This window comes from Hypanus sabinus, chromosome 28 (genome assembly GCF_030144855.1).
Source record: "Hypanus sabinus isolate sHypSab1 chromosome 28, sHypSab1.hap1, whole genome shotgun sequence".
NCBI lineage: Eukaryota > Metazoa > Chordata > Chondrichthyes > Myliobatiformes > Dasyatidae > Hypanus > Hypanus sabinus.
This window is the reverse complement of record NC_082733.1, coordinates 10,986,625-11,013,885: the sequence shown is the minus strand read 5'-3', so window position 1 is coordinate 11,013,885 and position 27,261 is coordinate 10,986,625. Positions and strand designations below refer to the sequence as shown.

At 44.4% G+C, this 27,261-nt stretch overlaps 1 protein-coding gene across 2 annotated transcripts in view; it reads left to right on the top strand.

The window, feature by feature from the left end:
- The window catches only part of adamts17 (ADAM metallopeptidase with thrombospondin type 1 motif, 17), a 460,607-nt gene that overhangs the window by 364,020 nt on the left and 69,326 nt on the right, over positions 1-27,261 (top strand). For both annotated transcript variants that reach the window (XM_059952603.1, XM_059952604.1), the window contains exons 16-17: positions 6,164-6,244; positions 23,500-23,657. In XM_059952603.1, coding sequence (XP_059808586.1) covers positions 6,164-6,244; positions 23,500-23,657 — 239 coding nt within the window. The remainder of the gene's footprint in view (positions 1-6,163; positions 6,245-23,499; positions 23,658-27,261) is intronic.

Sequence of the window (27,261 nt, the reverse complement as noted above, 5' to 3'; positions counted from 1 at the left end):
GGCCAGGGTAGGGTTGTAAGGAAGACCAGCAGTTGCCCATGCAGCAAGTCTCCCCCTCTCCACGACACTGATGTTGTCCATGGGAAGGACAAGGGCCGATACAACTTGGCACCAGTGTTGTATCAAGAGTTGCCAGAACGAGGTTGAAGGCAACGTCAGACTGCCTTATGGACTTCAGCTCTGGACTTGTTCTCAGGGTTTATTCCCGAAGCCTTTCCCAAGAGCAGGTATGGCCGCAAGACAGCGGAGGTTTGAAATCAGAGCTTTCCCTCTCTTAGTTAGACTGCCTTCCCAGGCTAATGAGCTCCACGGATCTCAGTGTGGTCTTATATGTATTGGTGAGAACCTGCGTAGATTGGGAGACTGCTTCGCCAAGCATTTTCACTCTGTCCACCGCAAAAACTGGGATCACCCGGTGGTCACCCATTTCAGTTCCTCCTCCCATTCCCATTCTGACATGCTCCTCCAACCTGAGTGTGACTACGATGAGAAGCAACACTTTATATTCCATCTGGGTAGCTTCCAACCTGATGGCATGATCATCAATTTCACGAACTTTTGGTAATTGCCCTCCACCTTCACCATTCCCCATTCCAGTTTCCCTTTCTCATCTTACCTGCCCCTCACCTGCCTCTGGTGCTCCTCTCCCTTCCCTTTCTTCCATGGTCTTCTATGTTCTCCTATCAGATTCCTCTTTCTCCAGCCCTTTCTCTCTTTCAACAATCAACTTCTCAGCTCTTTACTTCACCTGTTCCCCTTCCTTCTGTTTCATCTGCCACCTTGTAGTTCTTCCTCCCTTCTCCCCCACCTTCTCGCCTTCCTTTCCAGTCCTTGATGAAGGGTCCTGACCCAGAACATCAACTGTTTACTTTTTTCCAGAGACACTGCCTGTCCTGCTGAGTTCCTCCAGCATTTTGTGTGTGTTGCTTTTGATTTCCAGTATCTGCAGACTTCCTTGTGTTTGTGATACTACATTTGAAGTGTATTAGTGTAATTCCCAAAAACAGGGTTAGTTAATTTATGTACAGTAAGTTCTTGCACACAGCATTGGGATGAATAGCCAGTAACTTGAGAGACAGTAAGGCCCCAGTCCAGGATATCATCGAGTGATGGCATCCCCCATAGCGTAGTGTTCTTCCAGCTTGGATATTGTGCTTATTTCCCAGAGGAGGAATCTGGCGCCCAACCTTCTGACTGCAAATCTATAATGCCTGTCAGTGAGACACATCTGAAGAACAGTTGGTGGACATTAATTAACCGCAGTTGTTGGAAATCTGAGTTAAAATCAGAAAATACTGAAAACACTAATAAATGATTGGAGCTCAGCTGAAGATCTGCATCATTCCTCAAAGCCCTACAAACCCCAGGCAACTTCAAAGTACTTTGTACATTTATTATCAATGTCTGTATGAAGCATACAACTCTGAGATTCATCTTCACCACAGACAGTGACAAAACAAAGAACCATGGAACCAACTGCCCAAGCCTCTTAAACTCCCTACCCCCAGGAAGAAAAAAATTGCACAAATGGAAGCAAAAAATGAGCAAAAATACAGAATATAAAAACACAAAATCACAAGACATACTTCAGTACTGTTCAGTTCAGCCCATCCCTACTTATCAGATCCCCTGGCAAACTGCTTCCTCTGAAATAAAACCTATGTCTTCTTGTTTTTGATACCCCTTCCATGGGAGAAACAATTTTGATTATCTGCTAAGACTCTGCATATCAGGTTACCCCTCAGCCTCCTTCCTTCACTCAAGGGAAAACAAGCCAAGTCTATCTAAAATCTAAAGTGCTCCATTCTAGTCAATATCCTGGTGAATCTCACTCTTCCCCAGCACAATTTCATTCTTCTCAAAGAGATCCCCTCTTTTTTTCCCAGGTCTGATAAAGGGTCTTGACCTGAAATGTCAATTGTCCATTTCCCTCCCTAGATGCTGCCTGACCTGCTGAGTTTCTTCAGTTTATTTGTGTGTTGATTCATATTTCCAGCATCTATACTGGTCTATATCTCGTTACAGTGTGGTGACCAGACCTGCACACTTCAGAAAGGGCTTAGTGGGCAAAATTTCCCACAGAATGGCTTGCTGCAATAATAAGATCCCCCACTCTCAGAAACCCCACCAATACTTCTCAGAGGGTGGGGTCAACTGGGGGGCTGCCTCTAATTTGGCAGCAGGAAGGAAGTTGAGTGTGGATTCATTCTCCATTCTACCTGTGATCTCTCAAGAGAAATGGAAGTGCTTTTGCAATTTAATTTTGACTATCTCTCATTAGGGACACAGGAGCAAGCATTCTACTGCAGGAACCACTTATAAGCATCAACCTTGGAAAAAGAAGAATTGTAGATCTAGGCTGAAGAAAATGAGGCTGAAACAAGTGAGAAAATAGTTTGAAGATACAGGGAGAGTCAGGTCTGATAGTGAGGACAAAGCAGACAAGTTGACCAAGAGATCCCGGTGTGTACAGAGCCCTTTGGTTAATAAATTATTGAGGACAGTTAAAGAGAGAAAACAAACAAAGGGAAACATGAAATGTGAAGGTCAAGAATTGCTGTTGATATCTGAGATCAAAGCCAGAATGTTGGAAATGCCCATCAAATCAGACTGTGTCTGTGGGGGTAAGATGACTGAGCTCATACATTGTCCTTATAGCAGAACTGGCTGGTTCTGATGCAAACAGAAGTGAGTTACCTGAATTTACAAGGTACTTCAGCTCATTTAACAGCCTAGTGGCTACTTACAGAACAGCACCAATGGAGGTAGAGGGTGGAGTTGTAACACTGTTGTTTGATTCAGTGCAGAATTCCTAAAGAGAAACATTTTTACCCAAGGGGAGGGGAAGTCTGCGGAGCAATACAGTGAACTGAATAGCTGCATTTGATATAAGTGCAAGAGGATGGTTGTCCTGATAAGGTGAGGTGAGGAGGTAGGATATGAGGAAAGTCATGGGGATTAAAGACTAGCTGGGAACTGTGGACTGGACCATTGGTTGGGTGTCCTAGAACTCACAACTAGTCTGATGAGACAGTGGGATCTCTCACTGCCAATCAGAGGGCCCAGTGAACTCCAGACAGCTCCACAGTTTGGGGCCCTGTCAAGACCCATGCAACTGGGGAAAGCTATAAAGTCAGTCCCCAATGCCCATGTTGATGATGTGTATCACTTGGGCCTCCAGATGATTGACAGAAAACTCTTGGGGATGTTCTTCCACTGTGTCCTTCTTTATGGGAAATGAGAGAACTACTTAACCAACCACCCACTGAATAAGTTCACAGCTGAGAAGTCTTGCTGGGGTTTCTCCTTCACTCACCTGGGAGGAAGTGTCTGCTTAAAATATGCGAGAACATCCTACAGCCTTTTCTATTTAAGGATAAAATGAATCATTGCTTTCCCACACAACTGCATTGAGACTAAATCTCAGCAATCTTCCCCCCAAGCAGCTCCGAGATATTCTCGGCCCTGGCTTGTCTCCCACTGTGTCCCAAACGTCCCACGTCTCACCTTTTGTCTCTTCCCTGAAGATCCAGGGAATGCTCATGGCTAGATGTGATTTATTCTACTAAGTGAGGATCATATTCAGGGACTTTCAGGTGCATCGAGAAATTGGAACTTAGAGCAACAGTTTTTCTAATGCTCAAAAATCAAACATCAGTCATTTTGCACAAGTTTTAACACAATAGCACCATTTCCTCCCTGACATCCGTATAATACTAAATGGGTACTTTTGTTGCTGTTTGCTTTTATAGGCCCAAGGGTCTTTCTCAGAATACCATTGAATATATACTGTTGTTTACCATCATCAACTGGAAAAACCCACCAACTCAAGAGTTCAGACAGGGCCACGTTGTGCTATTTGTTGATACCTTGTATTTTTAGAGATGCACTTGCTGACAGTGTACTTCACAGTTCTTTCAGTTTGGTCACAAACTTTCCACATTTCACAGGGTTTGCTGCTACTTACAGTGAACTTCCCCCACCACCTATCTGCTGTGAAGTTCATTGCTACGGCAACGATTAGTGACTTAGAGTGAGCTCAATGTGGCAAGAGGCACAGAGTGCAGTATTGAAGCAAGATGTCTCAGAGACTCTACAAGTGAGGTTATAGGGGTAGAGCTTTGGAATGAAAAAAATATGGGGCAATCCCAACAATTCCTCAAAGGTTTTCTGGGGTATTCTTACCATTTTTTGTGGGGACCATTATGGGCAGCAGTGAAACACATCATCCACAGAAATGAGAGTGAAATCCAATTCCCATTCATCAGCATTACAGCTGCTCTGGAACAAGGAGCTGGCCTGAAGATCCGTTTTCATAGGAGAATGACCATGTCAAGTATTGATGAAGTGTCTGTGATGTCTTAGAAATTCTTAGAAGATTAGCTTCTGTAACGGCTGTGACCTTAGAAGCAGAACAAGATGGCAATTTTGACTGAAAAAACCAGCTTCCTCTTTGCTGTGATAACATTGCCTTTTATAGGGAATATAGGGGCTTGGCTTCACTGTTGGTTTAAAGATCTGCACATGCAGCAGCACCAAATAACGACTCAAAGAGAAACTCAAACTTCTCAGAGCTCTTTGAAATTGAATGCTGGCTTCTTTGAAGTGCTTCTAAAAACTGACTAAGCACCATGAATATGCCATAACATACATATACACTAACTGATGTGCCATACAATTACCAGTAGTATGATACAACATACTATTGCCTTACTCTAATAGGACATTTGTGTTCTATACGTTAACCCTTGACTGTAACACCTGGTATCTTTATATCTATCCTCTTCACACTGCAGCAATTTAACAATTTGAGTCATTTTTGCTTGGACTATCTCCATTTTGCTTACCTGCTAAAAGACCATGAGTTGCCCAAACATTAGCACAGCAAAGTACTTTGGTGGAATGTATTTTGAGTTTTTCCTCTGATATTTACAGTAGCAATGCAACTTAAGGTCAGACCCTATCACAACTGAGCCATCAGGTTATCTGTCTGATGATCTGCAATGTTGATAACATAATCATGCACCTCAGGATTACCCGTCCAGCTCACAGCCTATTTGTAAAGTGTGGCACTGACACTAGATTTCCCCCATCAATGGGAGAGGAATTTACCTCCATTTTAGTCACCTTTGGTTCACAATGTGTTAGACATTCTTACCAAAAGCTCTTGACTGTAAGATATCCTAATTTAGATGGGCACTGGAATGAATTCCAAGGGAACTTATTTCTTATGTTAATAAGATTGATAAGAATTCTACAACCGTTACTGTACAGAGGCAGCCCATGGCCAGTTGAGTTTGTGCTGCCTCCCGGTAGAACAATCTCATTAGTCCTCCTTCATGTGACATTAGAATCACATTGTATCAAATGCCAAGTAAAAGACCTAATGTCCTTTACAAAAAGTAAAGCACAGCAGGGACTTAAAATGTACTGTATCAAAATTCTTATCATCTCCACATTCCATTAACCAAGAATAACATTTCCTTCCTTACAATAACCCTGATGATCCCCTCAGACTGCAGTGGTTTACATTAAAAACAACTCTGTTCCGGCTGTACCATGGACAACAAGCGCTAGACTTGCCAAGTATAACCCACACTCTGTCAACAAATTACTGAAGAACTGAGGAATAGATGAGGCCCTGGTAAACACAACGGTGCCCTCTGTAATTCTACCTCTTTGCAAGCTGAGACCAAGTATATACATGGCAGCATGGGAAACCAAATGAATGGTCCAGCCGAAGGGTCTGAATTGTCCATTTCCCTACCCAGATGTTGCCTGACCCAGTGAATTCCTCCAACAGCCTGATTTCTTCCTGAGAACCCAAAAGTGGCTGAGTATCTGAAGGAGATGCTAGCTGTGCCCAACTTCCTGATGCAGAGTTTCAATTTAAAACATCGATAATTCCTCCCCCCTCAAACCGAACAGATGCTGCTCGACCCGCTGAGTCTCTCCGGCAGATAGTTTGGTGCTTAGAGTCCTAGTTGGTGAATGACTTAATTCTTACCTTCCAGGAAGTTCTCAGAGTGATTCCCAGTTGTTTATTTCAACTTGGTCAAAGTCCAAACCCTGTACCTTGTGATTACTCTTCCTCTTTGGAGATCTTGGAGAAAAAGCCGTTGACAGTTGTACCTGCTGACTGATTTCACCTTTGTTGCCACAGGTTACGTTGAAGCTGCTGTGATCCCTGCTGGTGCCAGGAGGATAAGGGTGGTGGAGGAGAAACCAGCACACAGTTTCCTAGGTAATGAACGATCCTACTCTGCTCTTCTGAGTGTTGTTTGCCAATGAAATTCAACAGATTTCACTCTTAGGATCTTTCATTGTAAAGGCCTAACAGAGTGGAATTCACAGAATGAAAGCATCTGCTAAAAAATGTTTATTTATAGATGGATAGATACTTTGTTGATCCCAAAGGAAATTACACTGTCACAGTAGAATTACAAGCGCACAGGTATACAAATAAATATTAGAAGAGAAGTAAGAAAGAATTAAAAATAAGTTACCTTAAACAGTCTAACAGGAGAGTGTCATCATTCCCTCGGCTATAGGTTGACACATTATAGAGCCTAATGGCCAAGAGTAAGAATAACCTCATATAGTGCTCTTTAGAGCACTGCAGTTGTCTTAGCACAGTTATATTAGGCAGCAGTGAGTTGGGCTGGCTTTTTCACCTGCTGGGATCCTTGTTGCCTGCATTTATTCTCTATTTTGTACCAAACTGAATCATTATTCCCATGGAAAGACTCAGCAAAATCTGCCCCAAACTGTTGGTTGCATCATTATTTCCCTAGATTAAAAGGACTGTACAATGCCAGCAACAGTAACTCATCTTCCCTTTGCTCAGTGACAAAGTTTAATCCAGTAGTCTGCAAACAGAAATTGGAATTTAATGACAGTGTATTCTGGTGGTAATCTGCCCTCCTGCTACTAGCGCTGGATTGTTTATTTATTTATTTACTGATGCAGCCCTTTGAGCCCTGCCATCCCTGCAACTCAATATCAACCCCGATTTTAATTCTAACCTAATCACGGGATAATTCACAACGATCAATCAGCATGCCTTTGGACTGTGGGAGGAAAATGGATCATCCGGGGAAAACCCAAGCATTACACACAGGGAGGACGTAGACAGTCCTTGCAGATGATGTCAGAACTGAACTTTGAACTCCAAACCCCGACGACTCGAGCTGTAATAGCGTCACACTAACTACTGTGTTACCGCAGGACCCTGTTTGTGAATTTGTAATTCTGCCCTCTGTAAACATGCCAGTTAAAATGTTAATACCTTTACATTTTCAGCATGTGACAACAATACAGGGAATTAGTTCAGTCATTTCTGCTCAAGGCAGGTAATCCCACTGATATTCCTCTAGTTGGTTGCTGTGTTGGGAGAATGAGCACGTTTATGCAATGAGCCAGGCTAAGTGGAAACATCCATTCAAAAGATTCCATTTTTATTTATTAGTTTTATTTTATTGAGAGATACATCAGTGTAACAGGCCAATGAGCCAGCACCACCCTGTGACCTACCAATTAACCAACTGACCCATACTGTACATCTTTGGAATGTGGGAGGAAACTGGAGCACCTGGACAGAACCCACATGGTCACGGGGTGAACGTACAAACTCCTTACAGACAGCAGCAGGAATTGAACCCTGTTCACGGGCACTGTAATATTCAATGTGTTCACAGCCAAGGAAGGGCTTTTGAAGTGCTGGCTACCAGAAAAATTAATGTGCATTCAGCAAGCTCCCACAAGTTGCAATGTAATAATGAGCCTCAGTGATACTGGTCCTGGAGAATTGACCTTGATTATTTTTCACTGCTCAAATCTTGGGATAGGACTTGAACCCGGATCTTGTTGATTACAGGAGCTGTTAATGGGGCACAGTGTTTTTGTATTCAATTATATAACCATATAACCATATAACAATCACAGCACGGAAACAGGCCATCTTGGTCCTCCTAGTCCGTGCCGAACCCTTAATCTCACCTAGTCCCACCTACCTGCACTCAGCCCATAACCCTCCACTCCTTTCCTGTCTATATACCTATCCAATTTTACCTTAAATGACACAACTGAACTATACCGTGAGAAAGAAGTGGTAGTGCCCATCAAAAGGGTTGCTTCCCTGCCCATTAGGCAACAGAACACAGAACTAGTTTCTTGCACATTTCATTGGTTGTAAACAGTTGAAAGTCTCATTATTTAAATAATGATTAGTTTTTGTTTGCCTATAACTTTGTCTGATTAGACTGCACAGAGTTCTGTGCATGATCCAGAACCCCTTATAATAGAAAATATATAGAATATCGATACTGAAGCTAAGCACTTCGAACATTTAAAGGTCTCTTAAGAATAAAAAGACTGAGGGATAATAATAAAACAAAAATAAATCATAAGATTAAATTAACACACTTAAAATGCTGGAGGAACTCAGCAGGTCATGTAGGAATGTACAGAAATGAAAAAACAGTCGACGTATCAGGCTGAGGACTGAAAAGGAAGGGGGAAGACGCAAGAATGAAAAGGCGGGGGTTGGGGGATGAAGGATAGCTAGAAGGTGATAGGTGAAGCCAGATGGGTGGGTAATGTCGAGGACTGGAGAAGAAGGAATCTGACAGGAGGGGAGAGTGGACCATAGGAGAACGGGAAGGAAGAGAGAATCCAGGGGAAGTAATAGGCAGGTGGGAAGAGGTAAATAGAGGAAAAGAGTCAGGGGAGGGAAACATTTGTTTTACAGGAAGGAGAAAACAGTATTCATGCCAAAAGATTGGAGGTTACCCAGATGGAATAGAAAGATTAATTAAGATATTCCTAGTTATGCACAAGTCGGAAAACAGAGAAATAAATCCAGTCAGGAGTTCACCAGGTGCTTTTCCCCAGAATGTGGTTAGTAGGAGGATATGGCAGCACAGAGAATAGCTTAGCTAAGTCCCAATGAGGTGACTTCATGGAGGAGGGGAAGACTATAAGAAAGTCATTGGACAAAGAGCACTGGGAAAAAGATTGTGTGGGACACAACCTCAGCATAGACAGTCAACTGAGTTGACTCTGGTCCCAGATTCACTTCTAGATGAGTTCAATGCCTTTTATGCTCACTTTGACTGACAGAACATGGAGGCATCTTTTTGAATTCCCACTGTGCCCAACAACCCTCTGATTTCAGTCTCTGAAGCCAAGCTGAAAACATCCATCAGGAGGCTGAATCCATTGAAAGCATCTGGCCCAGACTACATACCTGGCCATCTACTGAAGACCTGTGCTAATCAACAGGCTGGATTATTCAACATCGTTAACCTTTCACTTCAGTAGTCTGAGGTACCCACCTGCTTCAAGCAGGCTTCAGTCATACAGCTGCCCAAGAAGAATGTGGTAATGTGCCTCAATGACTTTCATCCAATAGCACTTACATCCACTGTGATGAAGTACTTTGAGAGGGTGGTCATGAAACAAATTACCACTGGCCTGAGAAGTGACTTGGATCTGTTCCAATTTGCTTATGCTCACAACAGGACAACAGCAGATGCCATTTCATTGGCTCTTCACTCAGCCCCGAAACACCTGGACAATGAAGATGCATATATCAAGTTGCTCTTCATTGACTACAACTCAGCATTCAGCACTATCATCACTTTGAAACTAATCACTAAGCTCCAAGACCTTGTCTTCGACTTTGTGCATCTGGATCCTCGATTTCCTCACTTGCAGACCCCAGACAGTTCAGATTGGCAACATCTCCAGGATGGATGTCCAGGACGAATTCCTGTCACAGTATGTTGACAAGCCAACTAGGGGGAATGCCATACTAGATTTAGTATTAGGTAACAAACTGAGTCAGGTCACAGATCTCTCAGTGGGTGAGCATCTAGGGGACAGTGACCACTGTTCCCTGGCCTTTAGCATTATCATGGAAAAGGATAGAATCAGAGAGGACAGGAAAATTTTTAATTGGGGAAGGGCAAATTATGAGGCTATAAGGCTAGAACTTGCTGGTGTGAATTGGGATGATGTTTCTGCAGGACATGTGGTCGATGTTTAGGGATCTCTTGCAGGATGTTAGGGATAAATTTGTCTCAGTGAGGAAGATTAAGAATGGTAGGGTGAAGGAACCATGGGTGACAAGTGAGGTGGAAAATCTAGTCAGGTGGAAGAAGGCAGCATGCATGAGGTTTAGGAAGCAAGGATCAGATGAGGCTATTGAGGAATATAGGGTAGCAAGAAAGCTTAAAAAGGGGCTGAGGAGGGCAAGAAGGGGGCATGAGAAGGCCTTGGCAAGTAGGGTAAAGGAAAACCCCAAGGCATTCTTTAATTATGTGAAGAACAAAAGGATGACAGGAGGGAAGGTGGGACTGATTAGAGCTAAAGGTGGGAAGATGTGCCTGGAGGGTGTGGAAGTGAGTGAGGTCCTCAATGAATACTTCTCTTTGGTATTCACCAATGAAAGGGAACCTGACGACGGTGAGGATGATATGAGTCAGGTTGAAGTTCTGGAGCAAGTTGATATTAAGGTAGAGGAGGTGTTGGTGTTGTTAAAAGATGGATAAGTCCCCGAGGCCTGATGGAATATTCCCCAGGCTGCTCCACGAGGCGAGGGAAGAGATTGTGAGCTTCTGGCTAGGATCTTTATGTCCTCGTTGTCCATGGGAATGGTACCGGAGGATTGGAGGGAAGTGAATATAGCCCCCTTGTTCAAAAAAGGTAGTATGGATAGTCTGGGTAATTATAGACCAGTGAGCCTTACATTAGTGGTGGGAAAGCTTTTCGAAAAGATTCTTAGAGATGGGCATTTAGAGAATCAGGGTCTGATCAGAGACAGTCAGCATGTCTTTGTGAAGGGCAGATTGTGTCTAACAAGCCTGTTAGAGTTCTTTGAGGGGGTGACCAGGCATATAGATGAGGGTAGTACAGTGGATGTGATCTACATGGATTTTAGTAAGGTTCCACATGGTAGGCTTATTTAGAAAGTCAGAAGACATGGGATCCAGGGAGGTTTGGCCAAGTGGATTCAGAGTTGGTTTGCCTGAAGAAAGCAGAGGGTTGTGGTGGAGGGAGTACATTCGGTTTGGAGGGTTGTGACTAATGGTGTACCACAAGGATCAGCTCTGGGACCCTACTTTTCATAATTTTTATTAACGACCTGGATATAGGGGTAGAAGGGTGGGTTGGCAAGTTTGCAGATGCCACAAAGGTTGGTGGTGTTGTGGATAGTGTAGAGGATTGTCGAAAATTGTAGAGAGACATGGATAGAAGTGGGCTGAGAAGTGGTAGATGGAGTTCAACCCGGAGAAATGTGAGGTGGTACACTTTGGAAGGACAAACTCCAAGGCAGAGTACAAAGTAAATGGCAGGATACTTGGTAGTGTGGAAGAGCAGAGGGATCTGGGGGTACATGTCCACAGATCTCAGAAAGTTGCCTCACAAGTAGATAGGGTAGTTAAGAAAGCTTATGGGGTGTTAGCTTTCATAAGTCGAGGGATAGAGTTTAAGAGTCGTGAGGTAATGATGCAGCTCTATTAAACAACAACACACACGAAATGCTGGTAGAACACAGCAGGCTAGGCAGCATCTATAGGGAGAAGCGCTGTCGACATTTCGGGCCGAAACCCTTCGTCAGGACTAACTGAAAGGAAAGATAGTAAGAGATTTGAAAGTAGTGGGGGAAGGGGGAAATGCGAAATGATAGGAGTAGACCGGAGGGGGTGGGATGAAGCTAAGAGCTGGAAAGGTGATTGGCGAAAGTGATACAGAGCTGGAGAAGGGAAAGGATCATGGGACGGGAGGCCTCAGGAGAAAGAAGGGAGGGGTGGGGAGCACCAGAAGGAGATGGAGAACAGGCAAACAACTAAATATGTCAGGGATGGGGTAAGAAGGGGAGGAGGGGCATTAACGGAAGTTAGAGAAGTCAATGTTCATGCCATCAGGTTGGAGGCTACCCAGCCAGTATATAAGGTGTTGTTCCTCCAACCTGAGTTTGGATTCATTTTGACAATAGAGGAGGTCTTGGATAGACATATCAGAATGGGAATGGGACGTGGAATTAAAATGTATGGCCACTGGGAGATCCTGCTTTTTCTGGCAGACCGAGCGTAGGTGTTCCGCGAAACGGTCTCCCAGTCTGGGTCGGGTCTCACCAATATATAAAAGGCCACACCCGGAGCACCTGACACAGTATACCACACCAGCCGACTCACCAGGAAGGACTGTCTGGGGCCCTGAGTGGTGGTGAGGGAGGAAGTGTAAGGGCAGGTGTAGCACTTGTTCCATTTACTAGGATAAGTGCCAGGAGGGAGATTGGTGGGAAGGGATGGGGGGGACGAGTGGACAAGGGAGTCGCGTAGGGAGCGATCCCTGCAAAAAGCAGAAAGAGGGGGGAGGGAAAAATGTGTTTGGTAGTGGGATCCCGTTGGAAGTGGCGGAAGTTATGGAGAATTATATGTTGGACCTGGAGGCTGGTGGGTGGTAGGTAAGGACAAGGGGAACCCTATCCCGAGTGGGGTGGTGAGTGGATGGGGTGAGGGCAGATGTGCGGGAAATGGGAAGAGATGCGTTTGAGAGCAGAGTTGATGGTGGACGAAGGGAAGCCCCTTTGTTTAAAAGCACCATCAACGCAGGTTCCAATGGCCATGGATTCGCCCCAGCCGTTGATCTCGGCTGACCCAGCGACCCAGGGGTTTTTGAAATTCCGGACTCCAGCACCATCACCGCGGGTTCCAACGACCATGGACAGCTTCAAAGCGACTGCGCAACCATCGACTGCGACTCCAGCCTTGAACTCCAGGCCGGGTCTTCACATGCTGCAATTGTGACTCCCGTCTCCCCCTCCCCCACCACCACTCTGCAATCCCCTCTCCCTCAGATCCCATCGTCAGCTCCTGGGCCCTCAGAGGCTCCATCTTCCTCTCACCCCAACCCTTCCCTCTCCACTGACACCACCAGCCTCCCTCCCCCCTCTGATCCCATCTCTCATCCGTGCCGGGTCTTTACCATCCCCTCCGACCTTCAACTCTCTGAGGCAGAGCGCTCTGTCCTCATTAAGGGCCTCACCTTTGTCCCCCTTCGCCCACACCTCAGTAAGTTCTGCGTACGCCATGACGCTGAACTCTTCTTCCACCGGCTCCGTCTCTGAGCTTACTTCTTTGACAAGGACTCTCCTACACCCACCGATGACCCCTTCTCCCGTCTTCAACTCTCCTCCTCTTCATGGACACCCCGCTCTGGTCTTCTACCTGCTCTGGATCTCTTTATTGCTAATTGCCGATGGGACATCAAACGTCTTGACTTCACCACACCCTGTTCCAATTCCAACCTCACTCCTTCCGAACGCTCTGCTCTCCGCTCCCTCCGCACCAATCCCAACCTCACTATAAAACTTGCTGATAAGGGGGGAGCTGTTGTTGTCTAGCGTACTGAACTCTACCTGGCCGAGGCACAGCGACAACTCTCTAATTTACCCCTTGATCATGATCCCACTAAGGAGCAGCAGGCCATTGTCTCCAATACCATCACCAACCTTATTAGCTCTGGGGATCTCCCATCCACTGCCACCAATCTCATAGTTCACACACCCCGCACTTCCCACTTCTACCTCCTACCTGTCCAGGTAGACCTATTGTCTCAGCTTGCACCTGCCCCACTGAACTCATTTCTGCATACCTTGACACTGTCTTATCCCCCCTTGTTCAATTTCTTCCCACCTATGTTCATGATACTTCTCATGCTTCAAGTTTTTTCAATGATTTTAAGTTCCCTGGCCCCCTCCGTCTTATTTTCACCATGGACGTCCAGTCCCTATATACCTCCATCCACCACTGAGATGGTCTCGAAGCTCTTCGTTTTTTTTTTGCATTCCAGACCTAACCAAATCCCCTCTACCACCACTCTCCTCTGTCTAGCAGAATTAGTTTTTACTCTCAATAATTTCTCCTTTGGCTCCTCCCACTTCCTCCAAACCAAGGGTGTAACCATGGGCACCCGTATGGGTCCCAGTTATGCCGGCCTTTTTGTTGGCTTTGTGGAACAGTCCATGTTCCAAGGCTATACCAGTATCCATCCCACTCTTTTCCTTCGCTGCATTGGCACTGCCTCCTGCACACATGCTGAGCTCATCGACTTCATTAACTTTGCCTCCAACTTTCACCCTGCCCTCAAATTTACCTGGTCCATTTCCGACACCTCCCTCCCCTTTCTTCATCTTTTTGTCTCCATCTCTGGAGAAGGCTTATCTACTGATATCTACTAAAAACCTACAGACTCTCACAGCTACCTGGACTATTCCTCTTCCCACCCTGTCTCTTGCAAAAATGCTATTCCCTTCTCACAATTCCTCTGCCTCCGCCGCATCTGCTTTCAGGATGAGACTTTTCTTTCCAGGATGAAGGAGATGTCTTCCTTTTTTAAACAAAGGGGCTTCCCTTCGTCCACCATCAACTCTGCTCTCAAACGCATCTCTCCCATTTCCCACACATCTGCCCTCACCCCATCCACCCGCCACTCCACTCAAGATAGGGTTCCCCTTGTCCTTAACTACCACCCACCAGCCTCCAGGTCCAACATATAATTCTCCATAACTTCCGCCACCTCCAACGGGATCCCACTACCAAACACATTTTTCCCTCCCCCACCTTTCTGCTTTTCGCAGGGATCACTCCCTACACGACTCCCTTGTCCACTCGTCCCCCCCCATCCCTTCCCACCGATCTCCCTCCTGGCACTTATCCTTGTAAACGGAACAAGTGCTGCACCTGCCCTTACACTTCCTCCCTTACCACCATTCAGGGCCTCAGACAGTCCTTCCTGGTGAGTCGGCTGGTGTGGTATACTGTGTCAGGTGCTCCGGGTGTGGCCTTTTATATATTGGTGAGACCCGATGCAGACTGGGAGACCATTTCGCGGAACACCTACGCTTGGTTCGCCAGAAAAAGCAGAATCTCCCAGTGGCCACACATTTTAATTCCACGTCCCATTCCCATTCTGATATGTCTATCCATGGCCTCCTCTACTGTCAAAATGAATCCAAACCCAGGTTGGAGGAACAACACCTTATATACCGGCTGAGTAGCCTCCAACCTGATGGCATGAACTTTGACTTCTCTAACTTCCGTTAATGCCCCTCCTCTCCTTCTTACCCCATCCCTGACATATTTAGTTGTTTGCCTGTTCTCCATCTCCCTCCGGTGCTCCCCACCCCCCTCCTTTCTTTCTCCTGAGGCCTCCCGTCCCATGATCCTTTCCCTTCTTCAGCTCTGTATCACTTTCACCAATCACCTTTCCAGCTCTTAGCTTCATCCCACCCCCTCCGGTCTACTCCTATCATTTCGCATTTCCCCCTCCCACCACTACTTTCAAATCTTTTACTATCTTTCCTTTCAGTTAGTCCTGACAAAGGGTCTCGGCCAGAAACATCGACAGCGCTTCTCCCTATAGATGCTGCCTAGCCTGCTATGTTCTACCAGCATTTTGTGTGTGTGTTGTTGTTTGAATTTCCAGCATCTGCAGATTTCCTCGTGTCAGCTCTGTTAAACTCTGGTTAGGCCACAGTTGGAGTACTGTGTCCAGTTCTGGTCGCCTCGCTATAGGAAGGATGTGGAAGCAATGGAAAGGGTACAGAGGAGATTTACCAGGATGCTGCCTGGTTTAGAGAGTATGTGTAATGATCAGAGATTAAGGGAGCTAGGGCCTTACTCTTTGGAGAGAAGGAGGATGAGAGGAGATGTGTTAGAGGTGTACAAGATATTAAGAGGAATAGATAGAGTGGACAGCCATTGCCTCTTCCCCAGGGCACCACTGCTCAATACAAGAGGACATGGCTTTAAGGTAAGGGGTGGGATGTTCAAGGGGGATATTAGAGGAAGGTTTTTTACTCAGAGAGTGGTTGGTGCGTGGAATGTACTGCCTAAGACTGTGGTGGAGGCAGATGCACTAGTGAAATTTAAGAGTCTATTAGACAGGCATATGGAGGAATTTAAAGTGGGGGATATATGGGAGGCAGGGTTTAAGGGTCAGCACAACATTGTGGGCTGAAGGGCCAGTACTGTGCTGTACTATTCTATGTTCTGTGTTCTCCTCCAGAATCACCATCAGCACAGGTGCACCACAGGGCACACAGACCTTACAAAAGAAGATGAGAGAATTGAATTCAGTATGTATTTTGTAACACATTTATGTTTATTGTGTAACTAAAAGAAGAACTGCTAAACCGGTGAATTAAATTAATTACCTGAATCATTGTAAAGAGCTGTTCTCCCCATTGGATTCACACCTTCAGCAGTGAGTCTGATCTGCAGCACCAGGAATATCTCATCATGTGAAGGGTCTCGGCCCGAAACGTCGAGTGTACTCTTTCCATGGATACTGCCTGGCCTGCTGAGTTCCTTCAGCATTTTGTGTGTGTTGCTCAGATTTCCAGCATCTGCAGATTTTCTCTGGTAGTGAAGCATTCATTGCATTAACAGTCGGTCCTTCAGACAATAGCTGTTCCAGCTGGTATCCAGTTAGTGACAGTAGAGAAACTCTGTATTGTTATTCCAAAGAGCTGTTTACTAATATAGGTCTTTGGAGACCAGCCATCATCCATGAACCTGCCTGCATGCGATTGGGCAAATTCATCTCATCCACGTCATCCACAATCACAGCAGCTTCACCAGCAGACCTGGAATATCTATATGGCCCCAAAAAGCTGTATGAATGAACAGTTGGTGGGCTAGTGCCCTTGTAAAGTATTCTACTTTTTTCCAAATGCTTTGTTAGTAATGGTTTTGTGTGAGTCTGGAAACCTTCAGTGATGTCTCATCGACAAAGGCAGATCTTACACCACAAGTATGGCCATTCAGATCCATATCTGCAGCATCGTCTTCGAATTGGCACAGCCTTCTACTTACCAACCCAAAATAGACATCCCCACATGGACCATGTGCTGTCATATAAAGATGATTTGAATAATTGTTGGTACAGGTATGATAAATCTCACACTCCTGCCTGTTGTTTACTCATTTGTAAACTGAAGCTAAATGCTGCATATCTGCTTCCTGCAATGTGCCTTGAAAATATATTATTGAAAAGATAAATTAATGAAATGAAAGCTAACGGGATTAATGGCACAGTTGTTGAGTAGGTATAAAGTTAGCTGAAGAGCTATGTGACATTTCAGACTGCAGGTTATTTAGTGTACAGAGACATTTCCTGGGGTTGGGCATTACAGCCGCTGTTTGACATAAGCTGATGAGCTGTATTAGTGCTATAAAAATAATTTCAATTTCCAAATGACACAAAACTTGGAATTGCAGTAAAGAGTGATGATAGTATTTGGTTATCATTGTCACAAGTACTGAGATACTGTGAAAAGATTTTGTTTAGCTGCCATCCAGAAAAAAAACCTTCCACACATAAGAATACTGAAGTAGTTCAAAGAGGAAAATAAAAATATAGCCTGAAGAAATGGCCAGGTACATGGCAGATAGGTTAATCCAGAGAGACATGATGTGAAACATTTTGGTTGGAAAGATAAGTTGAGACAATATAACTGCATGCTATGTATTTAAAGGAAGTGCAGAAACTGGGATCTACTTGCAATGGTTTTTAGAACCTAGAACAAAACAGCACAGTACAAGCTCTGGCCCACGATGTTGTGCTGACGTTTTAACCTACTGCAACATCAATCCCATGCTGCCCCTGCATAGCCTTCCATTTTTTTCAACCATGTGCCTACCTAAGATTCTCTTAAATGCCCCTAATGTATCTGCCTCAACCATAGTATGTTCCACCCATCTGCCACTCTCTGTGTAAAAAAAAACCTACCTTTGACATCTCACCTATCCTTTTTTCCATTACCATAAACTTATGATGTAAAGGTGCTGGCTGTCCATGCTATCAATGCCTCTAATCATCTTATACACCTCTATCAAGACACCTCTCACCCTCTTTTGCTCCAAAAAGAAAACCTCTAACCCACTCAATCTTTCCTCATAAAACATATTCTCAACTCCACCCAGCATCCTGGTAAATCTACTCTGCACCCTCCATGGCCTTCCTATAACTAGGCAACCAGAACTGAACACAGTATTCCAATTTTTGACAATTACAAAGATTTTGACAACAGCAGTAGTTGAGAAAACTGTTAAACAATAGACAGAAATAATCTGCTGGAGGAACTCAGTGGGTTGAGTAGCATCTGTGGGGGAAAGAAAAATGTCGATATTTCAGGCCAAAAATCCCTGTATCAGGAGATCTTGGCCTGATTCATATATCAACCCAAACTCTGACAATTCCTTTACTCCTATAGATGCTGCTCAGTCTACTGTGTTTCTCCTGCAGATTGTTTATTAGTACAGATTCTGGTATCTGCAGGCTTATGAGTACCTAAATGTTGGGCAGGATCCTTTGAGAGCCCAGCACACAGAAGACAAATAAATTGTGCTGAACCTTTATGTAAAATTGATTTGATCTCAGACAGGTTACTGAACCAGTTGCCTTAAATTGGGTGTAGATTAGGTTTACTAAAACAGTAGCACTGTGGAAGAAAGAACCCAGTTATCTGGAGACTGGGGGGCAGAGAAAGAAGATTACATGGAGATTTGATGGAGTTGATTGTTAATTCAATTATTGGGGAAGGAGCATGAGAAAAAGCAGGAGAGTGGGATTAAATGGCAAATGAAATTAAGCCCTGATAACATGGGAGCCCTTCCCCAAGGACCAATACTTAAGAACTGTGAAGTTGTTGTGAGGACACTCTCAGGCTGCATTGGTGGGAAGAGGTGTTTACTGAAATGGTGCTAACTGGTTGGTACTTCCCTGACTCATCTGAGTTTTTGAATTTGATGTATTCCAACTGAGATCTTGTGGGCTGTTTTTGAGAAGTGGAGAGGAGAGGGGCTCAATTCCTTCTCCATGTAAGAGCCCTACCAGGAAGAGTGAACTGACAATTTCCCTAAGACTGATTCTGCAGTGCACCAGCTGATATCTGACAGCGGAGTGCAGATTCCAAGGGCCCAGCAATAGTTTGGTTGGGAAAATGACTTCTTGTCCCAGGCACCAAACCCCTTGAAGCACACAAAGGCCAATAATCCAATGGCACAGTGGGTGCACAGCCTGAAAAAATCCACCCACTGCTTGGTTATTTGGGACAGGATGATGACAATGAAAATATCCCACCTGATATCTGTGAGACTACACCATCCCAGCATCTGCAGATAGATTTCTTGTGTAGCTTGTCGATGCCAGAGGATGGGACAGCATTTTTTACAGCTGAATTCAGTCTAACAGCCACAAAACATGGAGGAACTCAGCAGACCAGACAACATCTATAGAAAAGAGTAAACAGTCAATGTTTCGGGCTGAGACCCTTTATAAGGCCAGGAAAGGAAGAGGAAAAGTCAGAGTAAGAAGGTGAGGGGAAGGGAAGAAGAAGTACATGGTGGTAGTTGAAAATGGGAGAGGGGGAGCAGTCAAGTAAAGAGCTGGAAGTTGATTGGTGAAAGAGATAAATGGCTGGAGAATCGGAAATTTGATTGGACAAGACAGAAGACCATGGAAGAAAGGGAAGGGAGAAGAGCACCAAAGGGAGGTAATAAGCTGGTAAGGAGATAAGGTGAAAGAGGGAAACAGGAATGGGGAATGGTAAAGGTGGGGGCAGTGCAATTACCAGAAATTCAAGAAATCGATATTCATTCCATCCGGTTGGAGGCTACCCAGACGGAATATAAGGTAATGCTCCTCCAACCTGAGTGTGGCCTCATTGGGGCACCTTCTTACTCTGACTTCTGCTCTTCCTTTCCAGTCCTGATGAAGGGTCTTGGCTCAAAACATTGACTGTTTATTCTTTTCCATAGGTGCTACCTTGCCTGCTGCCTTCCTCCAGCATTTTATGTGTGTTGCTTTGGATTTCCAGGATCTGCAGATTTTCTTGTGTTTCAGTCCAACAGTAATCTCTAAACTTCCTGCATCCCTGGAGGTTACAGAGTGCTCTGTGCTATTCCAATTCTTGCATACAACTGTGTCATAAACTCAGGAATAATCTCCCACCCCTCTTTGGCATTCCCAGTGGCACTTCAATCTGCCCTCTTTGAACAAGATTTTGGTTTTTCCCCTAATATGTTGTGGGGTTGTGGGGTCAGGTCACATTCCAGTAATGTGTCTGGACCATTTTATCACTTCTCCTGAAACGGACTGCATTTGATGTTAAAGAATTTTATGATGCAGTGAGGGTCACCCAGCCTGGGACTTCTGGAATGGAATGGCTTTGATTTTTTCTGCTTCATGATCAGAAAGAAGGGAAATGGGAATTTTAGTTTAACTGTCCCATGAGGAGCTGAGGGAAATTGATCAATTCACTGATTTACCCTATACCTGCTTACAATAATCACTTGCTAGAGGATCTAATTCTGTAAGCCTCCCCCAAGGTCTCGGCTAAAATTAGCCCACAAATGTGGTTTACACACTTGCCTGTCCTAGCCAGCAGCAGAAATCCTCCTGGCTATGCTGATCCTTTTGGAGGAGGGAGAATTAGCAAGTATGGTAGTTGATGGATACCCCATCGTGCTAGGCTCTCATTCTTGCCAAGATTGTCAATTATGCTCTGGCAATTATACACTGCTTATCTCTCCAGTTAATTAGACTGCTGAAATGTGTTTTTTTTAAATACAAACCTATCTATTAAAACTCACTGGTGTTTTGCAGCTTTATATGGGAAACAATTTATTCTCTGTATGTCTTCCTGCAAGGGACAAGTTAAACATTTACCCTCTGCAGAAAGAGAGGAGCACTGACTGAGTCAAGAGCAGGGGTAGACGCTCTGTACAAAAAGGAGTGACAGTACTTTGAAATCAGATTTGAAAATAGTGTCTCTGCACTTTCCTAAACAGAGGCCATGTTCGTGCTCTGTAGATTTGCCTTTCTTCAGCTGAAAGATGAGCATATTTTAACAGGATTTAAAAACAAAAGAGAGACAGAAGTCTGTGGGTGGGGTGGTTCTCAAAATGCTTAAAAGAGAAGCAGGAATACGTGCTATGATGCAAAAACGGTCTTAATGCATCAATGTAAAAGCATCAACAGATTAAAATATGTAAGTGTCAGGCAAAGGATGTGAGTGGGTGGCATAAAATGGAGATTTTAACAGAAACAGAAATAAGCATTGGCACAAAGAATGGATAAAACAGCAAATACATTCCTTAAAAATGGAGAGGAAATATCCCTGGAATGCAGATTGCATCGTAGGATTTGGGAGTGAGGCACATTCCAACTGCAAGCGATCGGAGATTAGTAAGAAACATTTAAGTTCCAAAATTACCCAAGTTCAGAAACATAATAGCAGAAGATTTCTTAAGCAGATGTGATTGGGAAAAAAAGGGCTTGCTCTTTTATAGCATCTTTCATATCATTTGGATAGCCCACTCTTAGCCAATGAAGAAAAATGCAGCAACTGACATAAATCAAACAAAAAAAAGCACTCAGCAGGTGAAGCAGTAGCTAGGGAAAGAGAAAACATGAGTGTTTCAATTTCATGACCAGTCAAAACTGAGAAAAGTTTCCAATAACAGAGAAGGCAGGGGAGGGATGAGTAGGACAAAAGCAAGATCTCCTGAGTCCCAGTGGGTTAATGAGGGCAGTGACAAACTCAGTACCTTCCTTATCTAGGTAATGTGTGAGGCTGTGGGACGTGCCCGTCAGGCGAAACTCTACAAGCTGGAATAAGCAAACCTGAATTCATGGCCTTCTAATGCTGATGAATTCTATGAACAGTTTAATCCAGTACACGTGACAGCCTCTGAAGAAAAGTTGTTTTGAGGTTGTCTGGCTGTCTGGAGAAGGGGCCAGCTGGCATTAATACATCACAGCTGAATGGTGTCCTCAGACATCAGCCAACTCCTAGAATCACAGTCTGGATTGTAGTTTTTGAAAAAATCAAGAGGACGGGCCTGACAGTAGTCCATAAGCACATGCACACACATCAGCTATTTTAAATGTTTGAAAGTTTATTATGGCAGATATCCATTCAAAGCCAACTGTTTCATGCAGCTACAAAGAGTGCTTATAAAAAGTTTTCACCCCCTCCCACCGGAAGTTTTCATGTTTCATTGTTTTACCACATTGAATCACAGAGGATTTAATTTGGCTTTTTTGACACTGATCAACTGAAAAGGATTCTTTTGTGTCAAAGTGAAAACAGATCTCTACAAGGTGGTCTAAATTAATTACAAATATAAAGCACAAAATAATTGATTGCATAAGTATTCACCCCCCCCCCTTTAATATGACACCAAATCATCCCTAGTACCGCTGCATAATTAATTAAAAGGAGATCCATTTTTGGAGGACTGTGTGCAGTCAAGGTGTTTCAATTGATTGTAGTAAAATACATCTGTGCCTGGAAGGTCCAACTGCTGGTGAGTCAGTATTCTGACAAAAACTACACCATGAAGACAAAAGAACACACCAAGCAACTGCATGTAAAGGTTATTGAACAGCACAAGTCAGGAGATGGATACAAGAAAATATCCAAGTAACTGAATGTCCCTTGGAGAACAGTTGAGTCAATTATCAAGAAATGGAAAGAATATGGTACAGCTGTAAATCTGCCTAGAGCAGGCCATCTTCAAAAATTGAGTGATCGTGCAAGAAGGGGACTAGTGAGGGAGGCCACCAAGAGACCTATGACAAACTCTGAAGGAGTTCAGTGGCTGAGATGGGAGAGACTGCGCATACAACAACTGTTACCTGAGTGCTTCACCAGTCACAGCTTTAGGGGGGAGTAGCAAAAGAGCAAACCACTGTTAAAAAAAATTCAAGTTGTCTGGAATTTGCCAGAAGGCATGTGGGATACTCTGAAGTCAGAGGGTAAATGAATGCAGCAAAACATAGGGAAATCCTGGAGGAAAACTTGATGCAGACTGCAAGAGAACAGCAACTTGGGAGAAAATTTGTTTTCCAGCAGGATAATGACCCCAAGCATAAAGCCAGAGATACATAGGAATGGCTTAAAAACACAAAATTAATGTCCTGGAGTGGCCAAGCCAGAGTCCAGACCTCACTCCAATTGAGAATTTGTGGCTAAACTTGAAAAGGCCTGCTCATTCATGATCCCCATGCAATCTGACAGAGCTTGAGCAGTTTTGTAAAGAAGAATGGGGAAAAGTTGCAGTGTCCAGATGTGGGAAGCAGATAGAGACTGATCTACATAGACTTAAGGCTGTTATTGCTGCCAAAGGTGCATCGACTAAATACTGACTTGAAAGGGTGAATACTTATGCAATCAATTATTTTGTGATTTATATTTGTAATTAATTTAGATCACTTTGTAGAGATCTGTTTTTACCTTGACACAAAAGAGTATTTTGTGTTGATCAGTGTCAAAAAAGCCACTGTGGTTCAGCGTTATAAAACATGAAAACTTCTAAGGGGGTTTATAGGCACTATATGTGTAGATTTCTCTCAGAAGAAGAAAGGAAATATGGTCACAAATCTTTGATGAGTGAATGTTTGATATCTGTATTTCACCAGCTTTGAAAGATTCCACGAAACAGTCTATCAACAGTGACTGGAAGATCGAGTTGCCTGGTGAATTCCCAATGGCAGGAACCACCGTTCATTATGTGCGACGGGGTCTCTGGGAAAAGATGTCTGCCAAGGGACCAACCAAAACACCGCTTCATTTAATGGTAGCTTGCTTTTCTTGTGTCATTGCATTTGGAATGTTGAGATCCCAATGGACCTTTCATAATTTAATGATTTCTTTAAAACTTGGGACTAGGAGATGACTTTTTCTTGCATTAATCTCTCATGGATGGAAATAACATTACTTCAGTAATGACTATCCTTAAATGAGTTCCCTAATGTTTGAGAATATTATTTCCATGGTGTGTAGATGCATACTGATGCTGAGAGAGGACATCATTAGTGAGATTTTGCCAGGAATTTGGTTCGGGGAATTTACACTTTAAACTTTAAAGCTGCTTTTTCATCTTTGCATTTTCAAATCATTTGTTGTTAGGATATGAGAAGAGTTGATGAAAGTGTACTTAAGTCCCCTCCCAAAGTTCATCGATTATTCCACATGACATGGATGATGGATGTCACCTTCCTGAGACATGACCTTTTGGAGATGTCCTCTGTGGTGCAGAGAGCTGTACTTGTGATGGAACTAGCTGAATCCACCATAGCTTCCATTTTGGAACTTCCATACCAGGCTGTGACACAACCAGTCAGACTGTATGTCTGTAGAGATGCCAGGATTCTTGCTTTGGATGCCTCTGGCAGTGTTCCGGGTGTCTCTCGCATAGATAAATTACATTTAGTTTCTGAGCTTGCCAAATTGGGATGTTCCCTTTCTCACCGTTGCTAATTGCCCATAACACAGCTGCACAGATGTAGCAAGTGGTGTATGTGTTTGGGACACCTTTAACCTACAATGTTATAAGTTTACCAGAGCAGTAATGTCAATTACGAAGTGATGTAACCATTAAAAATGCAGGAACATGAATTGCTTAGAATTTCACTGTGCAGAGAAAGGCTGTTCACTTTGCAATACTTATGTTGCCCCCCCCCAAAGAGATGCTGCGCCCTCTGTTACCCCACCCCCCTTAGCATTCATCCATCCTATTTCCATTTTTATATATTTCCCCATTTTGAAAGTTATCCTGGATTATTCCAATCCCACATGGTCCAATCCACAGCAAACAACATTCTATTTGTTATCTTGATCAACACACACACAACGCTGGAGGAATTCAGCAGGCCAGGCAGCATCTATGGAAAACAGTACAGGACCGAGACACTTCATCAGGAATCTACAAAACAAGACATTTGTGCAAAATTACTGGAGCAGAGTCCCACATTTCTACTGAACACCCAAACAAGTCACCATATCAGCTGCACTGTGCTAAAAATTAACTTTGCGTCAACCAAATGAAATTGTAAGCTCAAGCACTGTTTCAGATTAAGGAATATTTCATACAACAACTTAAAGCTTCACATTTTTAAGCAGCTGCTATCAGCTGCGTATTAGTACATATTATTTTCAGTTCAAGTATAGTTTTACTCAGTCACCATGTCCATTAGCTCTAGTCTATTCAGTCCAAGATGCAGCTGTTTATGGTGGTCATGTTGGGAGCTCTGTTGCAAATCTACAGTATACTACTAATTTCTGCAATGTTCTTATCGTTTTCTGTTCAAGTAGCTGATAGTCACATCAGATACGATAGACTGACCCTTCTGAACATTGGGAAGACAGCATTTACCCATTATCTGCCACCTTTCCTACACTGGGATACCCTGCTTGCACGAACCATGGGAGACTCATCTCTTACATAGCCACTATCTTGGAAGTGGCATTGGAGCCAAGGTAGAAGGGTCAGTGTCCTGGTAAAGTTGAGACGTCGTGCTAATCGGCCGCCACTCCCTAGCATACTCCTGGCTAATGTTCAGTCCCTGGACAACAAGCTGTGCGAGCTGAGAGCTAGAATCTCCTAAAAGAGGGAAACAAAGGAATGTAACGTTTTGTGCTTTGTGGAGATCTGGCTGACGGAGGAGATACCGGACCACACCATCGAGCCCTCTGGGTTCTCCCTGTTCCAGGCAGATAGGTCAAAAAACCTCTCTGGGAAGAGTAAAGGAAGAGGGGTATGCTTCATGGTCAACAGTGCTCGGTGCGACCCCCAGAATGTGCATACCCTCAAATCCTTTTGTTCCCCAGACCTGGAATACCTGCTGCTGCTGTGCAGACCCTACTGGCTGGCTCGGAAGTTCACAGCTGTTATCATCAGAGAGGTGTACGTTCTGCTGCAGACTGATGCTGACCAATGAACTGTACGAGGCCATCAACACGCTGGAGACTGCTCACCTAGAGGCCGTCTTCATCATCAGCAGTGACTTTAATCGAGCGTTGCTGACGAAGGTCTCTCCGAAGTTTTGTCAGCACATTCAGGTGAGAACTCATGGAGATAACACACTTGACCACTGCTACACTCCCTTCTGCAATGCTTACAAAGCTCTCCTTCGCCCAGCTTTTGGAAAATCAGATCACTCTTCAATCCTGCTTTTGCCAACGTACAGGCAGAAGTTGAAACAAGAGGCGGCCGAAGTTAAAACCGTCCACTGTTGGTCTAACCAATCGGCCTCCATGCTGCAAGACTGCTTCGATGACGTTCGATGATGTCTTCCATGATGAGGATGTCTCTGAGTTCATGGATGGAGTCACATGCTTCATCTGGAAGTGCATTAATGATGTGGTCCCACAGAAGACGATCAGTGTCTCTCCGAACCAGAAACCCTGGATCGAAAGTTCCGTGCGAGTAGCACTTACTGCGTGACTCAGAGCTTACGCTGCCAGCAATCAGCTGGAGCTCAAGAAAAGCAGCTACAATCTGTGCAAAGCCGTCAGGGCTGTGAATTAACAATACAGGGACAAGATTGAGTCAAGATTCACAATGAATAGCACACGTGACTTGTGGTGAGGATTGCATACCATCGTAGACTTCAAAGCCAAATGTAGCGGTGCCGCCAACATCGCAGCCTCTCTCCCAGATGAGCTCAATCGCTTTTACGCTCGGCTCGATGTTGCTAGCTCTGAGCCTCCGAGGAAAGCCACTGCTACAACTTGCAACCGGGTCATCTCTGAGGCTGAGGTACACAGATGTTTCCAGTGAGTGGCTGCAGGACCGGACGGCATCCAAGGGCAAGTACTCAGGATGTGCGCAGCACAACTGGCAGGTGTGTTTACAGACAGTTTTAATCTCTCCCTCTTCCGGTGTAGAGTGCCATCCTGCTTCAAATTTTTCATCATTGTCCCTGTACCTAAAAAGACCAAGGTAACATGCCTGAACGACTGGTGTTCTGTCGCACTCACCTCAATAATAAGCAAATTTTGTGAGGCTGGTCAAGGACTACATCTGCAGCATGTTATCATCCACACTGGACCCCGACAATTCACCTACCGACACAACTGATCAACAGACGATGCAATAGCCACTGCTCTACATACTGTCCTTACATATCTGGAGAATGCTGTTCTTGGACTACAGTTCAGCATTCAACACCATAATTCCATCCAGGCTCGACAAGAAGCTCAGAGACTGCCTTGACCTTGTCTTGTGCAGCTGGATCCTGGACTTACTGTCAGATCACCAGCAGGTAGTAAGAGTGGGCTCCCTCACCTTCACCTCTCTGACTCTCAACACAGGAGCCCCTCAAGGCTGTGTACTAAGTACCCTTCTTTACTTCCTGTATACCTATGACTGTGTCGCCACCCACAGCTCTAATCTGCTA